At 38.4% G+C, this 16,863-nt stretch overlaps 1 protein-coding gene across 1 annotated transcript in view; it reads right to left on the bottom strand.

Moving 5' to 3' along the window:
• The window catches only part of LOC133380669 (uncharacterized), a 167,624-nt gene extending 157,097 nt beyond the window's left edge, over nt 1-10,527 (bottom strand). The window contains exons 1-5 of the mRNA XM_061618400.1: nt 10,355-10,527; nt 6,043-6,105; nt 5,536-5,621; nt 5,283-5,369; nt 2,549-2,658 (exon numbers count right to left, since the gene is read on the bottom strand). Of these exons, the coding sequence (XP_061474384.1) occupies nt 2,549-2,658; nt 5,283-5,369; nt 5,536-5,621; nt 6,043-6,105; nt 10,355-10,428 (420 nt within the window). The 5' untranslated portion in view covers nt 10,429-10,527. The remainder of the gene's footprint in view (nt 1-2,548; nt 2,659-5,282; nt 5,370-5,535; nt 5,622-6,042; nt 6,106-10,354) is intronic.
• Nucleotides 10,528-16,863: the final 6,336 nt, after the last annotated feature.

The raw sequence follows: 16,863 nt of genomic DNA, 5'->3' as shown, positions 1-16,863 counted from the left end.
TTCTTCACATGTCAGTAAAAACAAAGTTGGTTCTCATTTATTTGTAGTTGCATTCTTTCCTTTGCCTCTTTTGTTTGTATCCAAAATATATTTGCTTTCTCATACTTCCAGCATGAATGAAAAATAATGATACATTAAATTCACATTTTCAGCATCTACTGTCCAAATTTCTATTAATTTTGTGGACCTTTTTTTTGGTGTCATGTATCATCTCATTATTACTTTAAAAGTATACTTTTCTTGTATACTAGTGCATAATGTAAAAATATGCCTCACTACCCATATATACTCCCAAATATCAAAGGTTATTGACGCTCCTAGGCTTTGTCCCCAGCTTATCATATATTTTTTACCAGTTCCTTCTCACAATTGAAAGTAAGCAACATTCAATATAGTTTTGACACAATATGACTCTTGTCCTGATACATATATATTTTCAAACTTTGTATTTTGAGCAGCATGCACCAGCATGCTTGCTTGTTCACAGTAAGCCACAGTTTGGGTTACTGTGATGAGCAAACTGGACAATAGTCAGCTCAGGGATGAGGTAACTGCTACAAAAATGTTGTTGGGGTTACAAGAGGGAAAACCAACACTGCAGCTTCTAGCTTCTTACAAATGAAAATAGGGATATTCCTGTGTACCTATGTCATTCCTGTTCTCACACAAGGGTCACTCTCTGAACCCCCGCAATGGCTCTTCTGTGTCTGCTGCATTTCTTTACTTTATAATAGTGTCTCTGCATTGATTCAAAAAAGTAAATGAGTTGGATGTTTGTTCTTTCAGTTACAGAATAAAATCAACAGTGTGATCCTAAGCATGTTTCCTCATGCGTAATATCCACTGAGTTCAGTAACACTTACCTTCTAGTAAATGTGCTATGCCCTGTGTGACGCCCTTCCCTGGCTCTCCCTGTCAGGTTCCTGCTCGTGGTTACTGCCTGTCACTAGGCACCACCAGGGACTCCACCAGTCCAGACTGTCCTTTTTTATGGTTTCTCTCCCCGCTCTAGCACAGATCTCAACAGATCCCCCTGCTAGGCAGCACCACCAGTCACGTCCTATAACCAGTATTCCCAGAGACTCTGCCTGAGTCTCTCTATCAAGTTACCTCTGTGACTGAGTGCTTAAGCTGTCCCCAATCCCTTTGATCTTTATATATAATTCTGGTTTGCTCTGAATACTTGTGGTGTTATATTATCCCCTTCACCGCTGCCACCATTTGTTACAGTTTCCCTTCAGCCTTGGTATTTACCTTACCCTCCCTTCTGGTCTGTGAAACCCCAGCCAAGGATCAGGCCTTTGGTAAACCAAATATATTTATTAAATAACAAAGATAACAAGATTTCTTTATAAAGGCACTTAGGCATATGGTTTCATCTATCCCTGAGGTACTGGTCTTAGTATTAATCCGAACTCCACACTCTCCTCACATCCACCAACTCTCCACACAATCTCCTCTCAAAAACCCACCAAAACAACCCACTAACATCCACCCAGATTTAACTGTCATCCTTCCATTTATACTCTCCAGCCATCCAAACACTCAGCCAATCATCCAGCATTCTACTGCCCATTTACTCCCCCCTCCTCTTTCATTCCACTTACCATGTATCTTCTATTCAAACAGCACTTACCATATATACACTAATACAGGAACATCACACCCTGCAACTTTAGCATTTACTCACAAGTATTTACATGCAAGTGACCTAAAAAAATGCAACTGCCTACCTCCAAGATGCAGAAAACCAGAAAGAGTGAAACCTAAATAATGGCAACTCGAGCAGCAATGCACAGTTTTTTTGTTTTAAAAAAGCATCTATAAACCTCAAAGAAAGAAAGAAAGAAAGAAAGAAAGAAAGAAAGAAAGAAAGAAAGAAAGAAAGAAAGAAAGAAAGAAAATAAATAAATAACCAGGGATAGGTACTAAAGAACTGGGAGTGTCTGGTAAATAGGGGCAGCTCAAGCATACTCAACAGTTTTCATTAGGATAATATGTCACATGCAAAGGCATCCTAAACCAAAGGAGATGATATATCAAGGTGATGAAAAAAATGAGGATTTTTTTTCGTAACAGCCCAAAGTGTTTTGGCCAATTATTGTTTCTTCAGGGGTCAAATTGAAAAACAGCCTGCAAAGATCTCTGTTAGATATATCTCCAATTTACATTAACTGATGACATACATAAAGTTGCTTTGAAAGAGAAGAATTTAGAGTAGAGATATTGTACAAGGAAGTGGGACATTCAACCCTTTCCCCACTCACCATTCTGGAAAGTGGGCAGATGAAGAAAGGGTAAATGCCCCATTGGTGCTTCTCCATTTAAAACTCCCTTCTCCCAAAGCTGCTTTTTATTTTAAAAGATTTTGTTTGGGCTCAGTTATACATCTTTGAATGTGACATATAGTTAGTCCCATACTGTCTCATGCTGCTCATATCTTCCAAAACAGATCATAGTCCTTTTATTTTACTGCCAGAATTTACAAATCCTTTCTTTTCTCTTAAGAAAAGCACTCCATATCAAAGATGACAGGACACTATTTTACCTTAATTGAAAAATCTTTTTGCAGAACAAAGTAAACATTGTATTTTTCAGAGTAAGTGATGATTCTTGCCAAGCTGAACTGATACTTTTGAAAATTCATTTCTCTTTTAACTAAAAAATCAAACATAAACAAAATAAAAACATTAATTTGGTAATGTAATCCAGCCTTGTAAATAAAAAGCCAGAAAAAAATATTACCCTGCAATGACACTATTAGCTAGGATACTAGGTGGCTACAGAGAAAGGGAAGCCTTCTCCCAGCAGTCAGCAAACTACTAGCCTCTTAGCAGGCTAGACAGAAAACATTCTACCAAATGGACTGGCAGAGAAGAGATCTGTCTTTTTCCACTAACCTGCTCACTCATCTGCATGGAATCCCTGTTTTCATTGCAGCTAAATTTTGCATTCTGCCATCTGCCCTCCTGGATGGAAGATATAGAAGGGGACCCATCATAACCAGGTTTGCCCATGTGGAATGGGAGAAGTGGAAACTGTGGATCATGTTTTATCAAACTATTCCTTTTATATGGATCTTCACTATTCATTATTCCAATTTTACAGCCTTTTCCAGGTAAATCCAATTATTTATGCCAGAAATCTATGACAAACTATATTATGTAGGATTATTATATTAAGGTATAATCTTGGGATTTACTTGGTTAAATACACAGATTTGTAGTTCTGTATACAGACTATATTCTTCTATTCAGTAGTGATGTTATGTATTTTATATGGTTTTGATTTTCATTATGATTTGTATGTATTGGTCTGTGACCGAAATAAAATTTTACTTACTGGTTTCCTGTGGCTTCCTGGCAAGTAGTTAAATACAAGACTCTCCTAATCCATCTATTTTATACTATTGGTCTACTCTTCCGTGGAACTACTCAGAGGATAGTCATTAAAATCAGCAGAAGGTTTGCTTTATTCTATGCAATAGAATAAATAATTGATAGTTTATTGGGCTAACTCAGATTGGCACAAGATTATGAGTAATTTCACATGTTCTGTATCCAGCAGAATAGACATGGAGGAAGATTTCAGACACTGTATGGAACAGATATGTGAACTACAAATGGCTTTGAGGGGTACATTTCCTCACTTAGGAGACCTCAGAGGACAGATTAATACATACATACATACAAGGCCATAACTTATTGCCGAAATGCAAAAACCTTTTATACCCCAAATGTTCCAGGTTATTTTTTGTCCTGCTTTTGTTGCACTATAGTACAAGAGTGTCCCTCCAAATGGCAATAATGCTCTAACACTGAAGAATTGCTGAACAACTAATAAAGTGGAATGGTGTGTGAATGATCCAGTATAAACTCACAATTAATGCACTGTTACCATGTCAATGACATGTTGCAGAATACACCCACCAAAAAACACAGTTAGAGGAGGCCACACATATACAAGTAGTGGCATGTGTTGTGGAACAGAGGCACAGGAGAACTCTCCTGACACCAATGTTGCTGTTGCTTACTGGGACTGAGCTGGGGCACAGACAGGGCCATATGGTTGTATTGATAGAAGTACCGCTGTCACCTCATGCAACAGAGTGCCTTTCATCAGCTTTGGCTGTTGGCTCATCTATGGCTCTATCTGGATAGGGATAGCCTAGTTTCTGTTGTCTATGCTCTGGTAACCTCTAGGTTAATTCCTGCAATGCATTATACAAGAACTGCCTTTGAAGACAGTTCGGAAACTGCAGCTAGTGCAGAACTCAACGGCCAGACTGTGCCAGGAGGCAGGGGGTTTGATCATATAATACTGATCCTGGCCTGACTGCACTGGCTGCCAAGGAGTTTCCGGGCTTAATACAAAGTGCTGGTTGTGACTTATAAAGACTTACGTGGTTCAGGACCCCAATACCTTAGGCACCACCTCTCCTAACATGAACCAACCTGGACCCTGTGTTTGTCATATGAGGCCCTTCTTCATGTGCCGCCTCCAAGGGAGCTGCAGAGGGTGACAACATGAGATTGGGCCTTTTCAGTGGTGTCTCCCCAACTATAGAGCATTCTCACCAGAGAGGTGCACCTTGCACCATCACTATTACTCTTTGGGTGCCAGGTAACCATGTTTTTATTCACCCAGGCAATTTGCTCCCAATTGCTGTTCATATTTTAGTAGGGTGGGTAGGATGTGTCCCTTTTATGTAACTGCAGGATGAGCACTTTCAGTTAATAATGTTATTTTATCTTTTGAAATATTTTACGTTTTGTATTGGATGCTTTTTAAAAATTGTAGGTCACTTTGACTTTGTAGTAAGCAACAAATAAATATAACACTATGCAGCCTTGATCTTACCACTGCCCCAGCCTGATCCAAATAGACAGTGGTGACACTGATATTGAGAGGGTGACTCTGCCCCACCACATGTACTGCTACTGACATATATACACACATGAGAAAGAGAGAGAGAATACTTTTTAAAAAAGGAAATCTACACTACTTAAAGTGCTCAAAGGGGCTTATTTATTTATTTGATTTATATCCCACCCTTCCTCCCAGCAGGAGCCCAGGGCGGCTTACACTAAATGAAAACACAATTTAAAAAATCATAAAACTAAAAGCGACAAGCAGCTCTTTAGAGAAATCAGCCAAATGTGAACTGGCAGAGGTTGGTATAAAGCTCACAGTGGGCACACTATATGATACCTAGTTTAATTCTTCCTCTGGAAGGTACACACAAATGTGAAATAAAACTGAAGGCAGATCAGAATTCTCACCAGAATAATTAGCAGGAAGCAAATCCATGCTGAAAAATCCTTTTCCATCAGCCAGGACCAGTCTTTTGCTTCTGTTGTTATAAGTTGCTAAAAAGAATTGTGAAGAAGACTATTTTAGGCCATGATTTCAGACGTTTCTAGCCTTACATGACTGGAAAGCGTACTGAAATGCAAAAAGGAAAGGATGGCTATAACGTTTCTCCAGGTGTTTTGTTTTGTTTTTTTAAAAATGGTAGAATTTACTTCTTCTTACCTCCAACTATATCTAAACCTTGCTGGGAGTAGCATTTAATAAAGCTGAAGCCAAAAGAGAGAAAAGCTGTGCTCTTTGCTAAAATTCTGCAACAGAAAAAATAATTCCACATTTTAGAGACACACTTAAACAGCTTTGAAAAGAAGTATTAGAAAAACATGGCAGTCAAAATTGAAAAAAAATTAATGAAGAAAAGCTTGTTTGGAAATATATGTTATGACTCCCTGCTGACTGAAGTGTGCTCTATTTCTGTCCTGCACATTTCATTCATGACTCTGAAACTCACTTGAAAAATACAAGAAACGAAAGAAAGCTGCTACATAAATAATCAAAGATGCTGTACCTTATAATACCAATGATGCATTGCAAAAAAAGAGTGAAGTTATTTTCCAGTACACACACACACACACCATCAAGAAAGTATTATAACATGCTTAGCATATAAGACTGAGGCTAAAGCAGGTGTTCATGTCCCACTCTAGACATCTTTCCAAAGATAATACATACACGTCTTTTTGTTTTAGATCCTCTTCAGATCTGGCAACAGATACTTCATCTTCAAATGTTAATCTTCACAATAACAAAATAGAAATTTGAATTAGTCAACACATATATTACCAACCATTTTGTGAAAATTTAAGAGAAACCAAATTTAAGAGAAACAATAGCATCCATCGCCATGATACTATGGAGAATTTAAAATAGTGAGAAACCTTCAGAATACTGAGGAGAGTCTGTACATTGGTGGTGGACTTATCTCATGAAACAAGCTATCACTAACCCAAAGCTACTCCAGACTTGTTGCCAAGCTCCATGCTGGCAGGTGCAGCACCACCATTGCTCAGAAGTGCTGCTGTTGCTCTACCCCCACCCCCACTGCTGGCTATTTTTAATAGCATTGGGAATAACAAAGTGAAAACACTTAGAAAACATTACTTCTGCATGTTATGTGCATGTAATAAATAGGTATTGACAGAACCTAGCCCACTGTGGGAGCAGCACCTGAATCTGGAAGATTCCCATAGACTCAACAGACCTTTGCCCTACACAGGCAGCACTAGAGTCTATTAGTGTGTGCGGGAGGCCTGTATTTGTTTGCTGTGTCCACATACAACCCCTCTGATTGGAATATAAGTAACTTCAATCAAGACAATAATTTTTATTAGTGTGCAATGTTTCCAAAGAATTAAATTATCCAGGCTGAAATCCTATGCACACAAGCAAGAAAAAGCAGAACTGAACTTAGTAGACCATAAACAATCAGACAGAATATTATCCTCTTTAACACTAATCACAATGGCCCCAAACTAAAGATCCTTGCACACTGTGCAAGATGTCACTGCCTAAGAAATTATTGGTGTTCTCAGTTTCAATGACACTGATCCTTTGTTTGGGGAGGGGAAGGTTTGGAATCATTACTTCTAACTGTATCTGGTTATACAGTATATATCAGAGCCTAGTCGGGCTGAGTGAAGGGATACTTCTTCCCAAACCACACCCACACTCACTACCTGATGAAAAGAAGGTTTGCTTTACTTTACCCCATTCCATCTGAGTTGCATAGAACCACTGGTCAATACCATGCACTACAAAATGCACACTTTTTACAACATGGAGATTAACCTCAGTGTAGGATTAGGAGAGATTTTAAGGTCACAATTTTCAGTGCTGAAACAGGCTACCTAATTAGAGGACTCCACACCATCCACATTATATAATGGTAAAATAAAAAAGGAGACTAAGTGATTAAGGAACTCATGCTAACTTTAAAGAAAGGATGACATCCAGTGAAGCAAATCCAAGAAGCATGGCACCACTATACAGAAAGTACCCACCCCCTTTAAAATGTCATATAAACTTCTATTACAGATCATTTTCATAACTCCTAAGGCAGGAGTGAGGAACCTTTTTCAGCCCAAGGGCTGTATTCCCTTCCAGGCAACCTTTTGAGGGCCACATGCCAGCAATAGGAGGGGCTAGAGGCCAAAGTGGGTGGCGCAATGTATGTAAATATAACCTTTGTGCAGTAGGCTAGCTTCTACACACACACAACACACACACACTCTTTCTGTCCTCCATCCATACAAGCAAGGGGCATTATCAGAGATCAAGGAAACATTCCAGCCAGGCAAAAGCACTCAGGGTGTGGCCTAGGGATAGAGGGTCTGGCCTGGGGAAAGTTCTGAGCATCAAACCAAGAGGCCTAGAGGGTCATATTTGGCTGCTGGGCTTCAGGTCCCACATGCCTGTCCTAAGGTGTCCTGAAATGTGCCATTTTCCAAAATGGGATATTTTTCAAGAAGAATTATTTAATCTGAGTTTACTAGGACTCAGCATTTTAACTAATTTTATTTCCAGGAACATATATTATACCAGCTGTTGTAAGTTGCCTGGAGACTGTTGGGTATGAGGTGATTAACAAATGAAATAAATAAATAATACATAATGTGATTATTTCAGCACTGGTGTTTCAGCTATATGGGGGTGTATTTATGCCAGCCTAATTTTCAAACTGTGGTTTTTGGGTTGTTTTAGGGCTCAGCCCATGGACATATGAATTAATGAGAAAGGGAGTGCCTTTAATAATGTGTTGAAGGTACTGAAACTTATTGCTGAATAACCACAACTAGCTTTCACACATCTACAATTAGCAAAAACAGTTCCAGATTTTGAAGCATATGACCAAGTTAGACTTGAAGCAGTCCATGATGGGTGGGAGTTTCTTAAAAAGTAAATTCTAAAAGTACAATGGCAAACCATTCCAACAAGGAAAAAAGGGGGAAGGCAGCAGAAGAAGCCAGTGTGGCTTTACAGAAAGTTTAGAGATGACCTGAAAATAGAAAAGGACACAAACAGGAAGTGGAAGGAAGCCAGACCACAAAGGAAAAGTACAGACAGGTAGCACAGAATTGAAGGGATGGCATCAGGAAAGCTAAAGCTGAGAATGAGCTGAGGTTAGTAAGAGAGCCAGAAACAACAAAACAGATTTCTTCAGGTACATCTACTGTAAAAGACAGAGAAAAGAAATGGTGGTACAGCTACTCAATGAGGATAGCAACATGATGATAAAGAAAAGGCAGAAATGCTCAATTCCTACTTTGGCTCAGTCTTCTCCCAAAAAAAGGTCTATGACCCTCCTGGGAAACGTGAAGGTGAAGACTGCAGCTTGAAATTGATAGACAAATGATCAAGGAATACCTAATCACTCTGAATGAGTTCAAATCTCCAGGGCCCAAAGAACTGCATGTTAGAGTACTGAAGGAACTGGCTGAAGAAGTCTCGGAACCACTTCTATTATCTTTGAAAAATTGTGGAGGATGGGTGAAGAGACAGAGAATTGGAGGAGAGCTAATGTTGTCTCTATCTTCAAAAAGGGTAAAAAGGAGGAACCTGGGAACTACAGACCAGTCAGCCTGACATTGATCCCTGGATAATTCTGGAGCAGATTATAAAGCGTTTAGTCTGTAAGCACCTTGAAAACAATGCAGTGATTACTAAAAGCCAACATGGATTTGTAAAGAACAAATCCTGCCAGGAACAACTATCAGGTGGATCCACAATTGGCTACAGAATCATACTCAAAGAGTGCTTATCAATGATTCCTTCTCAAACTGGGGCGAGGTAACAAGGAGGGTACCGCAGGGCTCAGTCCTGGCCCAGTGCTCTTCAGCATCTTTATTAAAGATTTGGGTAAGTAAGTGCAGGGATTGCTTATCAAATTTGGAGATGATACAAAATTGGGAGAAATAGCTAATAGCTTGGAAGACAGAAACAAAATTCAAAGGGATCTTGATAGGCTGGAGAATTGGGCTAAAAACAACAGAATGAAATTTAACAGGAATAAATGCAAAGTTCTACGCCTAGAAAAAAGAAACCAAATGCACAGTTATAAGATGGGAGATATTTGGCTCATCAATACTACATGCGAGAAGGGTCTTGGGATTGTTGTTGATTTTTATTTATTTATTTGTTACATTTATATTCTGCCCTTCTTCTCAGTAGGAGCCCAGAACGGCATGCGAGAAGGATCGTGAGATTGTTGTTGATCACAAGCTGAATATGAGGCAACAGTGTGATGTGGCTGCAAAAATGGCAAATGATATATTAGGCTGCATTAACAGAAGTATAGTTTCCAAATCACATGAAGTATTGGTTCCCCTCTATTCGGTGCTGGTTAGGCCTCAACTTGAGTACTGCATCCAGTTCTGAACACTGCACTTTAAGAAGAATGCAGACAAATTGGAATGAGTTCAGAGGAGGGCAACGACGATGTTCAGGGGACTAGAAACAAAGGTCTATAAGGAGAGACTGAAAGAATTGGGCATGTTTAGCCTTGAGAAGAGAAGACTAAGGGGAGATATGATAACACTTTTCAAGTCCTTGAAAGGTTGCCACACAAGGGAGGGTCAGGATCTCTTCTTGATTGTCCCAGAGTGCAGGACATGGAATAATGGGTTCAAGTTAGAGGAAGTCAGATTTCAGTTGAATATAAGAAAAAACTTCCTGTTAGAGCAGAATGACAATAGGACCAATTACCTAGGGACGTGGTGGGCTCTCCAGCACTGGAGGCATTCAGGGGGCAGCTGGGCAGCCACCTGTCAGGTATGTTTTAATTTGGATTCCTACATTGAACAGATGGTTGGATTCAATGGCCTTATAGACCCCTTCCAACTCTATGATTCTATGATCCCGATCCGTTTCTTTATAGAAATGTGACAATGAGGCATATAAGGGTGCATACCTCTAAAATGTTTTTAAACCCCTCAAAATAGGAAACAAATGTAATGCTTAATTTTAATAATTATAGCACCAAATTCACCTTTTCTTCTTACTCTTGGAACTTCTTCTTTTTGGCTTTTTAATAGCACTTGTAATTGCTTGACCTATTTCCATCACCAAAAGCTATTGACTAGTAAGTGTAGAACAAATCAGACTTTAGGTTGATTTCTGTCTGGTGCAGAAGAATCCAATCTACTAGAACCAATAAAGCATTTATCTGAAATTAAAAACCAAAAACATTAATTTACATAATGAAGTGGAAAATCCCATTTGTAAAAAAAGGTGGAATTTTTTGTGTGCATCAAGTTCTTCCGTGAAATTGATTTCAAATTAAACTACGAACACTTGCGTTCCAGAATGAAGCCTCAAAAAACAGGTTTTGAAGAACATCATTTTTCTTCTGATCAAGGGTGTAAGCGTGAAGGGTCTCAAGGGGTCTTAGACCCTTTACTTTTTTGGGAGCAGGGTCCCAATGTCTCCAGCATCCTACAAGCCAATCAGCATGAAAGGGGAGCGTGTTAGCCACTGTGAAGAATCTTCTAACATGCTTCCTTGTCCTTTCCTGATGACAGGAGCCAATCAGAGTGAAAGGAGCTTTCCTGATGACGGGAGCCAATCAGAGTGAAAGGAGGTGAGTCAAACACTGAGAAGACTCTTATCAGTGCTAACACTCTCCTCTTTCATGCTTATTGGTTCCTAGGATCTCATTGTCAATCGCACAGCAAAAAAGGAGGGAGGAGGTATTACTGTGATTATTAACATGAAGGAACCCTGCACTTCTGAATTTGCCACTACACCACTGCTTCTGATTTATGCAGGATGCACTGCAGACATTAAAATCAGCATGTTATCAGAATGGTTTCTGGTAGAAGTCCTAATTGTTAGCAGTTATTTGCTATTAATTCATTACAATGGCCAAGGCAGCTACTCAGAAGAACAGAGAAGCACATTTATTTTCTGGTTTTTAACAAATGAAAGGAATAGAAAGAGAAATATAAATGTTCACATAAAAATCTGCCAGACTTAAAACTTTTGAGCCATTGAATATAGGGATATACTATATAATAACAGCAGTATGTTGTTTATAATAAAGGTCCGTGTGCATAAATTATGGGCTGAATTCATGTCTTACTTTCAAATACTGTTACTACTCTGCTACAAAGTTCACCGGGTACTCTATCAGTCACTTTCTCTCAGCATAAGGTCCATCAATGGTAAGATAAAATGGGAGAGTTCCATATTTGCTGAACTGTATCATGAAGGACATGATACAAATATGACTTTAAATGTTTATTACCTAATAGTTGTATTGGCTGCCAAGTTGTTTCTGGACCCAGTTCCAGCTGCTGGTTTGAACCTTTAAATTGTTTAAGACCTGAGTACCTTAAGGACCACCTTCTTCCTTATGTTCTTTGTATGCTTTGTTCACCTGTTCTCCTACTGCAGATTCCTTGGCCATCTGAGACCCAGTGGACAGTAATCTGGAGGAGGGCCCTTTCACCGGTTACACCTACCCTGTGGAGCACCCTTCTGGTTGAGATTTGCTAAGCATTTGGCCCAAACCTGGCTATTTGGGAAGACCTTCAGTTGAACGACTTGTATCTTCTCATTATGAATATCTTAAGGATTTTTTTCTGTCTTCACTTGGTTTTAGTTTTATGAATTACTGTTTTTGTTGATTTTGGATTTTTTTAATGTTGTTGGTATTTTTTGGTAGTTTAATATATTTTGTGAATTTGGTTTTACTGTATGTATACATTGTAAACTGTTGTGAGTTTCTTAAAATAAATAAATAAAACTCTCATTTCTTTTGGTTGTGTTACCTCTCTGTTAAATAAAGAAACGCTTGAGTCAAACAAAAGCTTGGAAATGTAATCTGATCAAAAAGTAGTGGGCAGTTTCCTGCTCCCTTAGACCAATGGTGACTTGGAACATTCTGGAGAAGTTTTTGAGTAATTAAGGAGTGGCTCTTGTAATTTCCAGAGGAACATCAACATAACCCTCTTTAATTTGATAGCTAAATGTCACTAAATTAATTTATTATCCAAATAATAATATAATAATAACAACAACAACATAAATGAGGTAGAACCACAAAGTAATGTTTTTTGAGAAAGCCATAAGAACAAAGGAGAAATGGAATCAATGAGATATGTAATGTTGCAGCTTATTGAAGGAATCGAATGGGAACAAGAAGACATTCATTTCAGCTACTCTGCCTGAACACCAAGGCTTTCTATTTACCAGCCTCTCAGAGATCGACTGATACCAGTGGTCCCCAACCTTTTTTCCCCTAAGGACCACTTAAAAACTGCTGATGGTCTTGGTGTACCGCTTAATTTATTTCTGTCTGTTGTAGCAAGTGTAATGCACTGTGTCAGGTGTGATTTTTAATTGCATTTTATTTCTTTTTTATTTCTTATGTTTTATTGTATTACAATTTCCATTCTATCAAATACAAATTGTAATATAATAAAATACAATTTTTGAAATAAATAAAACTACAATTAAAAACAAATATGAATATTTAATATGGACATGCTGCAGACCATAATTTTTAAAATTCAGGGACAGCAGATAGAAGTAACATTTTAAAAAAACAGCTGGACCCTGAAGTGGAGGATTTCATATCACCTGAAGATGGGACTTCATTCTGTAAGTACACATTCTCTTTAACAACTAGTTAAAACTACTCAGTTCTATTCTTTTTTTTAACCTAAAATTTATCTCCCACTCTGTTAATATAAAAACTGCCTAGTTTTTCTTTTTTTCCTGATTTCCATCTACCAAGGAATCTGCATTTTTCATCAAAGGATTGAGATAGAGAACAGCTGGATTTTACATTTTCAAAAATGGAATATCAACCATTTTATGTTTCTTCTCCCAGCAGTCTTAGGAACAACCTAAAATCTGCATAGCAGCTAGTAGAGCCTCAACTGAATGTCTTTTACATACTCCAACATTTTATTTTAAGAGTGTGACTAGATGCAGACCAAATGCAAACTCTTCCATTTATTTTGTTTACTACCCTGATGGAGAGTTTTAGAGAACACCAAAGCTTGCATGCTCTTTTATATAATTTTGATTGGCCTAATAAAGGTAGTGGCCTAATGTGGATTTTGGAATGTAAAAATCTTGCTCTCTAGAAAGTCAGTACAACAATAATCAATTCAGCAGGCTAAATACATGCTGGGAAATGCATAAATATGTGATGTTCTTACACAGAGGTAACAAACAGACTAAGCTCTGCTTTCGGAGATGTAACATGTAAAGCAACCCTATAAGCCACTGCCAGTCCCCCCCCTTCCACAGTGCAATTATGGAAAAAGGAGGGATGTGCCTCATCTGCAGGCTGAATCCCTGTCATCTTTCAGGTTAACAATTAAGCAGTAGGTAGAGCTACTTATTTTGATGATGTAACAAACACAGAGGTTGGAGAAGTTTGATTACATGGCAACTAGATGAGTTAATTTTATAATAGCTTCACATGTGAAATAAATGCATGGAGAACGTTTTAGGAAAAGGACTGAAAATAAAATGGCCAGTATCCCAAAGCCTTACTAGTCACTTTACCTCAAAATGGGTATCATAGAGTTTGCCTCATGAGGACAAGCTGTAGTGTTTGGATCTTTTAAATTTAGAAATAGGACAACAAAAAGTGAGTGGGTGGGGATGAAACAATGATAGAAATGTTGTTGTGGTGGTTATGTGCCTTCAAGTTGATTACGACTTATGGCACCCTATGAATCAGCGACCTCCAAAAGCATCTGTCATGAACCACCATGTTCAGATCTTGTAAGTTCAGGTCTGTGGCTTCCTTCATGGAATCAATCCATCTCTTGTTTGGCTTTCCTCTTTTTCTACTCCTTTCTGTTTTTCCCAGCATTATTGTCTTTTCTAGTGAATCATGTCTTCTCATGATGTGTCCGAAGTATGATAACCTCAGTTTCATCATTTTAGCTTCTAGTGATAGTTCTGGTTTAATTTGTTCTAACACACAATTATATGTCTTTTTCGCAGTCCATAGTATGTGCAAAGCTCTCCTCCAACAACACATTTCAAATGAGTTCATTTTTCTCTTATCCGCCTTTTTCACTGTCCAACTTTCACATCCATACATAGAGATCGGGAATACCATGGTCTGAATGATCCTGACTTTGGTGTTCAATGATACATCTTTGCATTTGAGGACCTTTTCTAGTCCTCTCATAGCTGCCCTCGCCAGTCCTAGCCTTCTTCTGATTTGACTATTGTCTCCATTTTGGTTAATGACTGTGCTAAGGTATTGATAATCCTTGACAAGTTCAACGTCCTCATTGTCAACTTTAAAGTTACATAAATCTTCTGTAGTCATTACTTTAGTCTTTTTGATGTTCAACTGTAGTCCTGCTTTTATGCTTTAACTTTCATCAGCATTCATTTCAAATCATTACTGGTTTCTAAGAGTATGGTATCGTCTGCATATCTTAAATTATTGATGTTTCTCCCTCCAATTTTCACACCTCCTTCATCTTGGTCCAATCCCGCTTCCCGTATGATATGTTCTGCATACAGATTAAACAAATAAAGTGATAAAATACACCCGTCTCACACCCTTTCCGATGGGGAACCAATTGGTTTCTCCATATTCTGTCCTTACAGTAGCCTCTTCTCCAGAGTATAGGTTGCACATCAGGACAATCAGATGGTGTGGCACCCCCATTTCTTTTAAAGCATTCCATAGTTTTTCATGATCTACACAGTCAAAGGCTTTGCTGTAGTCTATAAAGCACAGGGTGATTTTCTTTTGAAATTCCTTGGTCCGTTCCATTATCCAACGTATGTTTGCGATCTCTGGTGCCTCTTCCCTTTCTAAATCCAGCTTGGACGTCTGGCATTTCTTGCTCCATATATGGTAAGAGCCTTTGTTGTAGAATCTTGAGCATTACTTTACTTGCATGGGATATTAAGGCAATAGTTCGGTAATTACTGCATTCTCTGGGATCCCCTTTCTTTGGAAGTGGGATATATATAGAACGCTTCCAGTCTGTGGGCCATTGTTTAGTTTTCCATATTTCTTAACAAATTCTTGTCAATACGTGGACAGATTCAGTCTCAGTAGCTTGTAGCAACTCTATTGGTATGCCATCTAATCCTGGTGATTTGTTTCTTCCAAGAATTTTAAGAGCAGCTTCCACCTCGCCTTCTAAAATTTGTGGTTCTTCATCATATTCCTCCGTGAATGAATCTGTCATCCTGGCATCTCTTTTATAGAGTTCTTCAGTGTATTGCTTCCATCTTCCTTTTATTACATCTCGGTCAGTTAGTGTGTTCCCCTGTTGATTATTCAACACCCCTACTCATGGTTTAAATTTCCCTTTCATTTCTCTCATCTTTTGGAATAGGGCTCTTGTTCTTCCCGTTTTGTTGTCCTTTTCTATTTCTATACAATAACTATTGTAATAGTTTTCTTTGTCCCTACGTACTAGTCGTTGTATAGTTGCATTTACGGTTCTGACCGTGTTTCTGTCTCCTTTTGCTTTTGCTTTCCTTCTCTCTTTAATCATTTTAAGAGTTTCTTCAGTCATCCATTGAGGTCTTTCTCTCTTTTTAACAAGAGGTATTGTCTTTTTACATTCTTCCCTGATAATGTCTATGACTTCAGTCCATAGTTCTTCTGGTTCTCTGTCAACTAAGTTTAAAGCCTCAAATCTGTTCCTTATTTGATCTTTATATTCTTCTGGGATGTTATTTAAATTGTATTTTGGCATTATGATTGCTTTGTTGGTCTTCTTTAGCTTTACTCTGATTTTCGATATGATCAGTTCATGATCTGTACCGCAGTCTGCTCCTGGTCTTGTTTTTGCAGAAAGTATGGAACTTCTCCATCTTCTGTTGCCAATTATATAATCAATTTGATTCCTATAATGACCATCTGGTGATGTCCACGTGTACAGTCGTCTTTTTGGTTGTTCAAAAAATGTGTTGGCAAGAAACAAATCATTGGCTTCACAGAATTCAGTAAGTCTTTCTCCTGCTTCATTTCTGTCTCCTAGGCCCTATTTCCCCACAATTCCTAGTTCTTCTCTGTTCCCTACTTTTGCATCCCAGTCCCCCATGATTACCATTATATTGTGTTTTGGTGTGTGATCAATTTCCTCCTGTTCTTCTGCGTAAAATCTCTCCAATTCTTCTTCTTCTGTGTTTTGACATTGGAGCATAGACTTGGATGATGGTTAATAGGTTTCCCGTTTAATCTCATTGATATCACTCGCTCAGACCTTGTGTTGTAGCTCCTAATTGCTTTTGCTACATCACTTCTCACTATTAAAGCATCCCCGTTTCTTCTTGATTTCTCATTTCCTGCATAAAATATTTTGTAGTTGCCTGATTGAAAATGTCCCATTCCAGTCCATTTTAATTCACTCACGCCAAGTATTGTAATGTTGATACGCTCCATTTCTTGCTTGACAATTTCTAACTTTCCCTGGTTCATGCTTCTCACATTCCATGTTCCTATTGTGTGCGTCGTACAACTCTGGACTCTCCTGTCGCATCTGTGCGCATCAG

This window comes from Rhineura floridana, chromosome 3 (assembly GCF_030035675.1).
Source record: "Rhineura floridana isolate rRhiFlo1 chromosome 3, rRhiFlo1.hap2, whole genome shotgun sequence".
Classification (NCBI taxonomy): domain Eukaryota; kingdom Metazoa; phylum Chordata; class Lepidosauria; order Squamata; family Rhineuridae; genus Rhineura; species Rhineura floridana.
This window is presented reverse-complemented; position numbering and strand designations above follow the sequence as displayed.